The sequence below is a fragment of the Perca flavescens genome, chromosome 20, assembly GCF_004354835.1.
Source record: "Perca flavescens isolate YP-PL-M2 chromosome 20, PFLA_1.0, whole genome shotgun sequence".
In the NCBI taxonomy this organism is placed as follows: domain Eukaryota; kingdom Metazoa; phylum Chordata; class Actinopteri; order Perciformes; family Percidae; genus Perca; species Perca flavescens.
Genome location: NC_041350.1, coordinates 29138234 through 29151852, shown reverse-complemented (window position 1 = coordinate 29151852; position 13619 = coordinate 29138234). Strand labels below are relative to the sequence as shown.

Genomic DNA, 13619 nt, shown 5'->3' with positions numbered 1-13619 from the left:
GAAACTAAATAGTAAAATGAGATACTTTGACACAGGAATCCATCCTTTGTGAGAAGCACAGCTGTATTTAAGTCAAATCTCTGATACGGCACGTCTCTGATCATCTGATCAACCACGCGTCATCCAACAGCGTCCGTCTAATAAAAGGCACACAATGTCCAAAATAAACCTTAAAAAATAAAAGTCAAGTAAGTCAAAGTCTCAAATCTTTCACGACGAGGTTGAGTCAAGTGGAGATCCGATTCAAAGTCAGTCTCGCATTGCCAGACCTTCCTCCACAGCGCTGCTGAACACAGAATTTCAGGATGGGAGAAAAACCTGCTCTGGTTTATTGGCATTTCTTTAAACCAATCACAATCGTCCTGGGCGGCGCTAAAAGCCAGACGGAGCAACAGTGCCTCTGCAAAATAGCCTCGGGAAGGAACTTGTTTTGGTGGAAGATGTGTACGTTCAAAAGTAGTTTTAGTCGTGCAACAGACAACTCAGATTGGACAGATAGTCCTGATCTCGAGAGCTCCAGTTTTCCACTCGCAGATCAGTCTGGCATCTTGAGAGAGAGAAAATTTGGAGCTGTTAGCCAAACGACCGGGCCAATCAGCGTTGGTTTTGAGGCGGGTTAGGTGGTGATAGACAGATGGTTTATCCAATCAGCTAACCAGTATTTTCAGACAGTGGTCCGGGAACCTGAAAGGGTGTCTTTTGTTCCTAAATTCTCCTTACACAAACGGCAAATATCCTTTGCCGACATGTTGCTTGCTTGCTGAGCTAACGAGCTATGCTTTGCCTGCAGCAGCAGGGGCGGGCTTGTGGTTGTATTTTCATACGCTTCGTGGATCTGATTGGTTGATTCGGCCCGTCTATCACCAACATAGGTGATAAACAGATGGTTCATCCAATCAGCTAACCAGTATTTTCGCCCCTTTCCAAAAGTTCTCCAACGGAAAGTTCTCAGATGGATATGCCGAGCAAATGCGAAGCGATCCATCTGGAGTCAGGTTAAGGTAGTCTAGCTAGCTGTCTGGATTTACCCTGCAGAGATCTGAGGAGCAGTTACCCATAGTCCTCACAAATCCACCAGAGTTTAGAACGGCAACACAAAGAAAGAGGAAGGTAACAAAAATACAGCCGAAAAGGACGACATCTGGCGGAATTTCCGGCGGTAATAGAGCAATCCCGGAAGTGGAACGTTATGAATATAGACTAGTCAGGAACCAGTGACGTCTGCAGTAAGTAAGTCTTCCTAAGCAATGTGCAAGTCACATGACTTGTCTTGAAGGGATAGGTCAGATGTTTGCTCAGTGTGGTTGTATGAGCTTCTTCTCCATAGTCAGTGTGTTAGCTCCAGTAGATGGGGGTCGGCCCACCCCCAGTTTGAAGAAGCAGGCAGGAGTACCAACATGGAAAATAAACAATGTCCTGCTGTGGACAGGGGGCAGTAGATAAACATTTTAGACACATAAAAACATCTATATATGATTAAGTGGACGCTATAATTAGTGTATTTTTAGCGCTTTACCTTACTGTCAGACATCCCTTTAGGATGGGGAACTGAAGACGTTATCTCTGACTAACTAACTGATGGAGGCAGCAACTCCTGTGTTCTGTGAGGTAAAAGGAGTCTGGTGGCTTCAAAGAGAGCAGAGATAACAGCTTCAGAAAATAAGCAACCGTAAAAAAACAGTTGACCTGATATTACAACATAATGGAGTGAGCATGAAGTAATAAGGCTTTTAGACGGTTACACATTTCCTAAAAAAGAAACAAGCAATTTTTTTCCCCACTGTTTAGTGAAATCTTTACTGTAGCAGCAAATGCACACAACAATATGCAGATGTAACATCATGACTTATAGCAGCGACACAGAGGCAGTGGAGGTTTATCAAGACGCCTCATTAAATACTGTTGTGTGGACACAGTGTAAAGGCCACAATCATTTGCACATCCCAAGTACCATTTTTCCCCACACAAAAATCATAAAATCTTAAATACAAAATAGATCTATTCTCTCATCTGGTTCTCCCTCTCGTTTGGAAAATATAACATTGTAGAGAATGTACGTACATCCTGGCTTTAAAGCCTCTTTGGCCCGTGACAGGACATTGAAGAATATTAAACATAAATCAAATGACACAATCTCATAAATTAATCATAGAGAATCAATTCCATCAAAAAACCATTAAGAAAAGCCTGAACCAAATTAATGGCAACCTAAAAAAACCAATCAAACCATCTAACTGCTAATACGAACTTGATCTGAAATTAAAATCTATTTTTGGATTTAATAACATCTCAGCAAACATTGGCACATAACCGGGGATTGCTTAAATTGTTCAAAAGGCAACATTATTGTAATACTTAGCAGAGCAGACAGCATGCGCTTCATGTATCGGCCCACTTATCACCTAAGGCTTTAATAAATATTGATCACAGCAGTGAGGTTGTTGATTGATCTTACGCTACCTGATTGTTAGATGCTTGTTTCTAAGTACATGTCACTGTTGAGAGAGTATATAATACTAGCTTTGTGACAGAATTGGTTATCAGGAAGCACTTTAGTAAATATTTGAGTGTTATGAATGCAAAGTGCAAGTCCAAGAATAATAGGTTTTGCATTTTGTTTGACTTTTCTCTTTGCTACATTACACCTCAACAAAACCACAGTGAAAAAAGGTTTGATCCAGAGGAGATACAGTTGTTAAAATAAAATAAAAAAAATCATCCTGATGAGTGCTTTACAGAAAACACTGATATGGTATTTTGCAGGACAAAAAGACATCTAGCTTAAATGGAGAGTTCAGATGTTTTGCAGTGTGGTAGTATGAGCTCCTTCTCCATAGTCAGTGTGTTAGTTACAGTAGACGGGGGTCGGCACGCCCCCAGTTTGGAGAATCAGGCAGGAGTACCGACACGGAAAATAAGCAATGTCCTGAGTTCTGCGATGTAAAATGACTGAAAATATTCTAAATGTAGCGTCCACAACCCGATATAGATGTTTTCAGGTGTCTTAAATGTGTTTCGCTGCTGCTCCTGTCCACACCAGGACTTTTTTTTTTTTTTTTTTCGCCGTCGGTACTCCTGCCTGATTCTCCAAACTGGGGGCGGGCCGACCCCCATCTACTGGAGCTAACACACTGACTATGGAGAAGGAGCTCATACAGCCAAACTGAACAAACATCTGAACTATCCCTTTAAGACGGAGCTAAATTTTGTGAGAACGTTTTTGTTTTTTTAAGCCTTCTTCATTACTATAACTATTGTTTCAGCAGCATTTAAATGACTATATTTCTGTGTGAATGAGGTCCTTACTACATTAAAATATAGTCATTTCAATGGTGTTGAATCAACAATTATATGGAGTCTAGTCATCTAAAAGTTTAGCCCTCTTTCTTTTAAATGTTTTAATGACTTCTGACCTGCAAATCCACAAACCAATGCTCACTGGAAAATTTCCTACATTTGATTTTGTGGTATTACCACCACAGGAGGCCGTTGACCCACACTGATTAATATACCTGTATCCCTTTATTTCCACTTCACCATCTCTGTCAGCATCCAAGTAGTGCGTCCTCCCAGTTCAGTCCAGTCAAAATGCCAAATGGCACAAGGAGTGTGATATTTCCAGCTTTTGTTTTCTTGCACACACGACCCATTTGTTCCTGATGGGAATTCCTCGTTTCTCTTGGTATCACAGCTCCCACCTGCAGCCATTGTGTGTCCCTGGTAGTAACATTTGATGCACTTTCAAGATTCAAAATAATCCGTACTAGTTGGGTATAACAACCCAGTGAAGACCACTGTTAGAATCAATCGTCGTAATCTCCATCGCTTCCATATTCTGTAGGGTGGGACACACAAAGGGACAGATTAGATGTACGTCTTTTACTATTATAGCTGATGTTTTTAGATTAATATTACCGCTGCATGTTGCATTTTACTGTTGTAGATGTACGGCGAGAGATGCTTTAAGAGACAAACACTTTGATTTCAAATGACAGCTCCCATGTGTGACTGTGAGTGGAACTGCATGTCCTTGCTAAAGACAAGTAAACATGCTCACTTTCTACAGAATTAAGAGAAAAGTAAAGTCCACAGAGGCGCTGTGTGCTTTGTGACTTCATGGAGAGAAACAACAGGTCAGACGAGTACAATGTAAAAAAAGTGTCACTTGGCTCTCTGCAGGAGGAACAATCCATCAACGGAGTGACAGATTCTGGTTTAATCTCCAGTGCCGGCAGGCGTCCGTCCTGCTCAGCTGTCTTCAAGTCTCTACCAGCTCCAGAGGTGCAGCTCTGAGGCTGGCCCTGACCTCACTGGGGAGGGGGCAGGAGCACAAACAAAGAGTTCCCCTACAGGAATCAATTAAGTAGCTCAGGCCTGCGTTGTTGTTTTTTCAGAGTTATGGGCCTTAACTTTTAACAACCAAAGACGTAAAGTGATGAAATGTAATCTTACCGAGGGCTCATTAAAACATAGCAGGAGTCTGAGCCCAAACAGAGCCATGACCCACAGATGCACATTCATTAAAAGAGTCATTCAGACTGTTTCACAATCCAGACACTCGCGGTCCCACTGAGAAGTGACAAAGCAGTCTGCCACTGTTCGTGTCAACTAGACTCAAATGTGCAAATCATGTCTCTCAGCAGACTTGTTTTCTTTACATTCAAGAATATAAAGTCAAGAGTTTAGATTTCTTCCTGACTGCTGTGTAGAAATCTTCCCGATTATCTTGTTTCAAGAAACAAACAATATAACTGATAACTTATTTGTCAATGAGCAGAAAAATGAATCAAAAACAATTTAAATAGATGATTATGTAATTATTGCCAACTTGCCAACAAACCAGTCAAATATCGGTAGGTTTCTGCTCCTCCGATGTGCTTGTTGCTGCCCCTATAGCCAATTATGCTTTTTTTTGTTGCCTAATTATTTGTGTAATTACTTACAAACCAGAATAAGTCCCAATTTATGACAATAAACGAGTGATGGATACAAGTCTGACAGACCACGGTGGGTTTAAACTGACCGTTGCCGCCCAGCAGCTCCATGGCGCTGACACAAGCCTCCTCTTCCTCCTCCTCTTCCTCTTCAGCAGCTGCATCATCGTAGACCACCGGGCCGCTCTCCACCACCACTCCGCTGGCGGGGGCTCCCGCCGCCACAGGCAGGGGGTTGGGGTTGGCAATCTGGGCAAACAGGAAATATTGTTTGGTCGGTAGCAGACGTGCGTTGTGGAGTATTTTTAGTAGTTTTTATATTTAATATTTTCCTCTGCGTGACACACGAGTTTCCCCGGGGAAATCTAATCTAGAACTGGTTTCATATGCCCCACTTCCTTTAAAATGATAAAAATAATAAACAGTAGTATGGTAGTGATAGTGTGTGGGGGGAGCTTTGGGGCAGGCGAAGGAAATATTTCATCTGCCGCAGCATCCCCTGTATATATGACTGAATACAGCATCACTTTTATCATCTTACCAGAGATGGGGACACGAGTCACTTAAGAAACAAACAGTGACTTCAGACTTGACTTGCGACCCAAAAGACTTCACACTTGACTCGGACTCTAGCTTCGAGACTCGTCAACCTGTTTTCATGCAATTATTGCTTTTTAAATCTAAATTCATTCATGTATTTCTATTTTCTTTTATTGGCACATGTACATTGGGGAAACGTATGACAAGCTGCATGTCCCCTGCCCTTTGCCATAATGTGCAACGTAATGCATGTGTTATGCCTTATGTGCGCGCACTCCCATAAAAATGAATTGACGATGGAGACACCAAGTCCTCCCGGAGTTGTGCCTTTTGTCATTAGTTTTGCTTTCAATAACTTGGTAAACAGTGGCAGTAAGCCAATGGCTACATGCAAGGTGCGTGGCACCAAGATAAATGATGGCGGATCAACAATTCAGTGTTAGGGACGGATCAGATGGCCAGAGACTTGAGACTTGACTTGGACTCGAGTTCAAAGACTTAAGACTCGACTTGGACTTCCAAAAAATGACTTTGCAGTCAACTGTGTACTTCGAATTGTACAAAAGGGTCAGAAATTAAACAGAGATCCTCGGGGGGGAAATACCCTTCAGAGTTCATGAAAAGCTTGTGAAATTAAAGATGAAGGGCAACAATGTAATTAGAGGGCCTTTTATTGCATTTCACCCTTTTCAGATTGTCTTGGCTGAGCTGTCAAATGTTTACGCATGAATATGACCACTTTGCCCCGTGGGTAACCGCAGGGGACTCAAACGGCCTGTAACCAGGAGAGTCTTTCCAGATGCATGCTGGGAGACAAAAACTGAACCGTGTTTGATCAGAAAACAAGCCGCCTGAAACAGAAGGAAATGTTGGATCCAGAAAGAGAAAATAAACAACTAGTGTAATAAAAAAAAAGGACAGGGAGGGGACTATTTTCCAGCAGTGAAAACGATGATAAAACAAATGTCAGATTGTGAGTGTTTCATATTTTAGTTCATTTTCCCACAAAAAAGGACCGCAGTTCCACCAAATGAATACTAAAAACCAAACTAAAAACAGTTAAATAAAATGGCCACTTAGACAGGCGCGAATACAACAGTTATTTTTTTTAAAGTTAGTTTGGGGTCAGTTTCACGCAGGGTCGTTCCGTTTAATCAGTGACGGTTAACTGGTTGGAAGTAGCTACTGTAGTCGAACGCCGTGGCTGTCCCTAGTGTAACAATACTACAGGTTATGGTCTGATCATCAATTTTAATAATCTCAACTTGTTTTCCCATCAGTTTGGTTGATGACTCTAAATACTACTACACCCATGAGCCTCAGTCACTGTTGCTATGGAGAAGAAGCCAATCAGAGGCCCGTGTGAGAATACTTCATCGTTGCAGTTGGGAACAAAACATTATTCCAAAAGACTTCAAGTGAAATGGTTTATACTACTGAAATGGAAACTACATTTCATTACATCTTGGGTATTATTTTGGTAGCTCTGGCCATCAGTTCTTTGGGTTATGGTAACTGCTGCTCTGGGAACATGGTGACATTGCCAAAACAGGTCCACCTTTAATTGCATGTCAAAGTAAAAGTGAATGCACCTGTAACTTTGGTACGAGACACAACTACGGCAAGTACAGTAGGTCAAAGTGTGTTGGATGTTTGCAACAGACACTTGGGTAATTATTTTTCCATTTGTCTAATTCAGAGTGGATGGTCTGACTGCTCGTATTTCATCTAGTTTCTTCTAGTTTTAGCGATGTCACTATGTTCCCAGTCCTTAGCAATTGACTTGGTGAGTTCAATATTATTATTAGCTATATTTTTAAGTACACATTTGTTCATCTTTTGCACGGATGACTCAATCAGGAGTGTTTCATGTCCAAATCCCCTACCATTGATTTAAACTGGAGGTTAACCTGTTGACCTGTTCTTTGCTTGAGTTCTGGTTATAAGACTAAAACGGACACCTGGCAGCCAATCAGAAATGACTTTTGTACATAGCCATTTAACACATCAATATGGCTCCACTGCAGCAGCACCAAATCAAGTCCATGCAGACCTATTTCACCTGACGACGAGTGATTCAATACGATAGGTTTTTAACAGTGCTGCCGTCGGACCCAGAAAATGTCTCCTCGTTCTGAAAAACTACTTCAATCTGAGCGGTGTTTGTTTTGCTTAGCGATGAACTGTACAGATATCAAAAGGCAAACAAACTGTGACACCAGGAAAGACAGGCGTAGCCTGGTCCTACCAGACTCTGGTCCATTTCATTTGTCCAGAGAGTCCGGCCACTCTCCATTGACAAGCGTCAACTTCCTTGAAGGTGGGGACTCTGTTGAAGTTTAAAACTATTGGATCTGCCCAGAGCCACTCTGGATCTGCCAGAACCAATCGCTAACGTTTGGTCGTGACGTATGTCATGCGCATGTGCAACAAGAGGGGAGACCGACAACAACTAATCGGCTTATATTTAGCATTAGCATCGCTAGCGTTAGCCTTAGGCCACAACGTCATGGCCACCGACACAACTCAGCAAATATTGTTCTTGCTCGGGCTTTAACTTCTGGATATTCGGCGGCGTTGCCACAACGGACCGAATGGTTTCGCTCGCATCTTTCAAGCGCAGAACCTCAACGTCATTGTTCTCAGCCACTCCTTCTGTTCGCTGATTGGACCGCCAAATATTTGGCCAGAGAAAACCCAAGAATATACCGCAAACCCAGACAGAGTACTGAAGGAAAATGAAACTTGAGCGGAAGTACGTAGGAGGGCGGAGCCAGGCTAAGACAGGCGTGCACGGTGTGGAGGATTTCATTTCTACCCGAGAACTAATAAAATATCTAAAACCAGACTTTAACTTTGCTTTCTGTGTAAATTCTACAGATCCAGCTTTGGAAAGAAACAAATCTACCTTTCTGCACAGGACACCCATCATCTTTAGTTTTTTCCACAGCGACTAAAAGGAAAACCTGCATGTTATCCATTTCCTTTCAGCCAGGGCTAATTATAAAGCTGGAAGAGAAGCAGGTGGAGGGTACACAGTGTGACCGAGAGATTCTTCTGTTCTCCTCAGCAACAGGCTGTTAAAGTCTCTGCTGGGGCCCTTCCTTTCTGCCGTCTCTCTCTCCAATTTGCCTCCTTCCTTTCCTCCCACCTTTCTTTTATTTCATGCTTCCTCTAGTTTGGCTCGTTTTTTTTTTTCTACCCACATCCTTCCTCACTTCATCCTTCTCTCCTTCCTTTGTTCCTTTGCACATTGATTCTCATTTGGATCCAACACTCCCTCAGTCCTCCCCACTTTTCTGCACTTCTTCAGATTTTGCCCAACAATATGAGCAGAGAAAATATCCACTGCAAAATCCCAGTGCTTTCCTTTTTCCTTCCCTTCTGTCCTTCCCTTTCCCCTCTGTGGATCCCTGCTGACTCTAACCCCGCCAGGCTCCCCGTCACAGGAACTGGACGCGTAATTAACTGCTGGTGAACACAGGCAACAACGCGAAAACATAAAGAAAAATAGTTAAAATGACCTCATAAGAGCATAAACACGGTGCTCCAGACTAATTAGGAGGTGAGAGCTGTCAAATGGGTCAGGATGAAGGGTCTGGGAGAGGAGATAAAGCTGGGGAAAGGGACCAGCAAAATGTTTTTGTGTTGCTATTAGACATTACTGTTCACATGAGATAATGTTGCACTACAAACATTGGGTCGCATGTTAGAACCAGAGACTCAAACTGGAGTAGTTACACCTTTAGCGGTCTGTGTCTCAGTGCTTTAACGAGAGAAAAAAAAAAAAAACGGCTCATTAGGAGTGAGAAGGCAACTCCAACCAACTACAGGAAACAAGCGCTCAGAGGGTTTTATGGGTGTGAGGATGCTGACATCTGATCGCCTGCAGTTACTCATGCATGGTACAACTGGCAGAACTAAATTAACGGAGAGCAAACCACAGTCTGGTTTAATGCCATGTCTCAAGTGTTTTAAATGGCATGACAACCAGGAAGTATAAATTACAGAAAACTCAAAAGTTAAGTTAACCACAGGCGGCACGTTTTGTTTAGCAGTTGCTAGGTTCTGGCCATGATTAGCATCATTAAAACTATTTCTACGATGCAGAACAGAGTTGCAATAAAACTATTTTCTGCCTAAATCCAAATGTAAAGTATCATATAGCAATTATTTAGTTAAATTTGGTGTCTTGGACTGCACTGTAGCTGCATTGTCATTTTTACTCTGTTTAATCTGTCTTATTCTATTTTAGCTTATTTACATTATTTGAGGTTTCTTTTATACCGTGTTTGATGCCTTTACGTTTCACGTAGAGCACTTTGAATTGCCTTGTTGTTGAAAGATGCTATATAAACAAATGTGCCTTGATTTTTAAGAAATAGCATCTTGTTAACTAGCAGACCTTAAAGAGATAGTATGGATCTTTTGCAGTGTGGTTGTATGAGCTACTTCTCTCCATAGTCAGTGTGTTAGCTACAGTAGACGGGGGTCGGCACGCCCCCACTTTAGAGAAAGGCAGGAATCCGGCAGCTAAATTTTAAGCTTAAAGGTGCAATATGTAATATTGTATGTAATACTGGCAGCTAGCGGTTAAAATAGTTACTGCACTACCAATTCAAAATACTGGAGAGTCGTCTCCCCCGCCCCCTCCTGCCCAGACTCGAAGTTCATGGGGGTTGCCAGGCTGAGACCGCAGCATTCACAACAACGTTGCTAGACGCTGGTCTCACATAGCCAGACATTACTCCACAGCACAGCAGAGTAGCTAACGGTAGATGCTAGTCTCACATAGCCAGACGTTACTCCACAGCACAGCGGAGTAGCTAACGGTAGATGCTAGTCTCACATAGCCAGACGTTACTCCACAGCACGGCGGAGTAGCTAACGGTAGACGCTAGTCTCACATAGCCAGACGTTACTCCACAGCACAGCGGAGTAGCTAACGGTAGATGCTGGCTATATTGACAGTCATAAAAGCCCGTGCTCACGCGAAGCTCTGTAACCAACTGACAGACACACTTAAAATTACAGTATGAACCGCTAAAAACACAACAACCTCACTGTCCTCTCCACACGCCAGTCAGGCACTTGCTCGGCTTAGAATTACGGCAACAATCGCTAAACACACTGCATACTCACAGTCCTCCCTTTCCGATTTACAGCCCCCCTCTCGTGGCTTAAAATAACTCACCGTTGTCGGCTCCAGCCGCTGAACTACACGTTGTAAACAGCCGTGGCCCGCTTGCCTGGTCCTCCCGGTAACATTAACAGTTAGCAGGGTTAGCATGGCGGCGTTAGCCAGGACCAGTCGGGATCACTTTACTGGCTATGTCTCAATTGTTTTTGCGAGTAACCAACTTGGGTACTCTAGCTATATAATTCAATGTTAGTAGCTACACAAATGTTGAAATGACAAAAAATGCCATCCCTAGTAGCTGTGATAAATTAGCCTGAAGCTAATGCTTACCTGTTCAGGAGAAAATAAGCCAACTCTGCGTCCTTTTGGGGCTCTAAGCTGTCTCCATCTTTCAAATACATCTCCAATATTTACTAGGGGGTTGTTACATCTCTGGTCACGCAACTGTGAGAAACATGCAGTTTTCTTTTTTTTTATGTCATGTAGAATCTATCTCCGTTGATCCTGTTCGTTTGTTTGCTGCTTTCATGGCTGTACTACCGTTACAGCTGTAGCGCGCTGGGTTTATGTTTTTACAGGTATATCTGGCAACCCGGCCTTCCTGTCAAACTGGGCCGTTGATAAGAACACACAAATCAAAACATAAATTCCGTCACGGAATGTAAATTTCAAAAAGAAAAAATACTGACCTTAGCATTGTTGTCAGAAAAGATAGTATAGTTTCCTTAATATCTGATGAGGCATTGGTGTCATTTTTGGATTTATTACAGTACAAATATTACATATTGGACCTTTAAAGTGCCGACTCCCATCTACTGTAGCTAACTGACTATGGAGAAGTAGCTCATACAACCACACTAACAGATCCAAACTATTCCTTTAAGTCTTTGATAACGTATACAATTGCAACAACTGCTCCGGCTGGTTCTTACACAGATGTTAACAAAATAATCCTAACTTGGGTTCATCTCGTCTGTTTTGAAACAGGAAGCGCTGAACAATCGGAGCTGGTTCAGCCCTCTGCATCTGTGCTTTATCGGCTGAATGAGGAGGTCACTGCGTTTCTACGGGACAAGCTGACAACGCTGCTCGCCATGTGGTTTACCATCGGCCCGCTGTCCAGACAGCGTCTCTGAGAACCCGACTTCAACTAGACTCTGCCATCAATTGCCAAGACCATTGCTTGCATAAGCAGACTATAGCTGCCACGCCAGAGTGACTGTCTGCAGTTAAAAGCCTCTCTCCCGTGACCTCATCACCCCTTTCAGATTTCTAAGCCTCTCTGAAAATCTCCACGTCTCACCCTCTGCTGTCTGCTCCCTCCACCGGAGCTTCAGACTAAATGTGGTTCAAGGGAGTAGAGGAAGAAGGGAGAGGGCAGCAGAGAACAGCTGGGACACTTTCAATTGGTAGGAATTAACTTGTTACTCCTTCTCTGCCTTGTGAAGGGATTGTTTCCTCCCTTGGCTTGTTTGAAAAATGTACAGACTAATTGCTGGATCACTGAAGAGGGTGAAGGAAATCAGTTTGTTGTTAAGCGCCCAACAGAACAAGTTTGGCAAGCGACACCCAACGCACAAACATCTCTTTTCAATATGGCCGTGTCGCTGCAACATTACATAACAGGAGCTGCGAGCGTGGAGCAGCCTAAGCCAATGGCGACGGCCGTTTGCTTCCAGTTCCCAGGGGAGGTGAGGGAGTTGCTAAGTAACAAGCCTTGTTGACCCGGCCCCTCGTGGCAATGTTTTTATACTGTTTGACAGAGCCTGAGCTCCCCATTCAGAGCTGCCAACAGCACATGATGGAGAGGGAGACAAAGACTGAGAGCAAGAGGAAGATGAGGAGAGAGATGAAGGGATGGAAAGGAATGTGGAGAAGGAGAGGAAATATAAAAGGAGAGTTACGGGAAAGAGAGGACAGCAGCAGAGCGAAACATTAACAAGAAGACATGAGGGAATGAAGCATGAAGTGAAATGGTGAGGAAAAAAGAAAAAGAGAGGGAGATTTTAATAGAACAGCAGAAAGGGGTGGAGAAATATATGGCAGAGGAGGCACTCTACTCTTTTACGAGTTGCAAGTGAATGCACCATTAAGTCCCTTCTGTGTTGTTTCTCCAACTCGGTAGTGGCCATGGTGCAGTTAGTCTCCTCTGTGTTTTTAGCTGCAGACTGTTTGACGTCCCGCTGTTGGAATCCTTTCCAGTGAAATACAGCCAGACGGCAGTTTAGCTGTCAGCTGTGAGCATTTTAACCAGCTACTAGCTAACAGCAGGCTAACGTTACTTTCTGCCAAGTGTAATACGCTTTAAGTGCAGTGATGCTTCTGCTGCCTGTAATGTCTGTTTCGGAGCACCAGAGAGCAGCGCAGGCCTTTAAGTGGCACCGAAATCTGCGTTGCTATTCGGTCAGGAAAATACCGGTCGTTTTAGGCACAGAGTTTCGGTACCACTTAAACTGATCAACGGTAAAATCGTGACTTGGGGTGCAGAGCATAGTGCAAACACTTCAGAGGCAAAATGCAGTGCAGGTATACCATACCTCCTAAAGCTTCAGGCTACCTTCTCATTGGTTGAAATAATTAAAATTTTGAGTGCAACGCTCAGAAGGTTCGAGCACTGCCTCACGTTCGAGTGTAGCGCTTCCTCCTAGTTGTCTTACTCCTCTACGCTCTCATCATAAAAAAATTCATAAAAAAATGGCACAGCCAGCGGAACGCAGAGCAGTTTTACAGCTGATCATGTGTAAATATCTTATATACACACTGTTTCATGTTGAACATACTGTATATTCATCGAAATATCCTCAAAATCAAAAGAATTCATAAACGCTAACTTTTCAACGGACCTTAGTCCAGTCTAAATAGACAGCAAGGTTTTTCCTGCTGCTCTGTGTTGCTCCATCAATAAGCTGAGCAAAGAGCAAGCTGAGCTTTGGCTTTTTCTCCCAGAACAAGGTATTGTTGTTAAGAGTTTTAGGTCTATCGGAGCTTATAAGTGCCCTGACTGT

At 43.1% G+C, this 13619-nt stretch overlaps 1 protein-coding gene across 1 annotated transcript in view; it reads right to left on the bottom strand.

Annotated features, from left to right (window-relative positions):
• Positions 1–3131: 3131 nt before the first annotated feature.
• brf1a (BRF1 general transcription factor IIIB subunit a) overlaps positions 3132–13619 on the bottom strand; it is a 131013-nt gene continuing 120525 nt past the window's right edge. Inside the window, exons 18-19 of the mRNA XM_028565554.1 lie at positions 5024–5183; positions 3132–3835 (exon numbers count right to left, since the gene is read on the bottom strand). Of these exons, the coding sequence (XP_028421355.1) occupies positions 3804–3835; positions 5024–5183 (192 nt within the window). The 3' untranslated portion in view covers positions 3132–3803. The remainder of the gene's footprint in view (positions 3836–5023; positions 5184–13619) is intronic.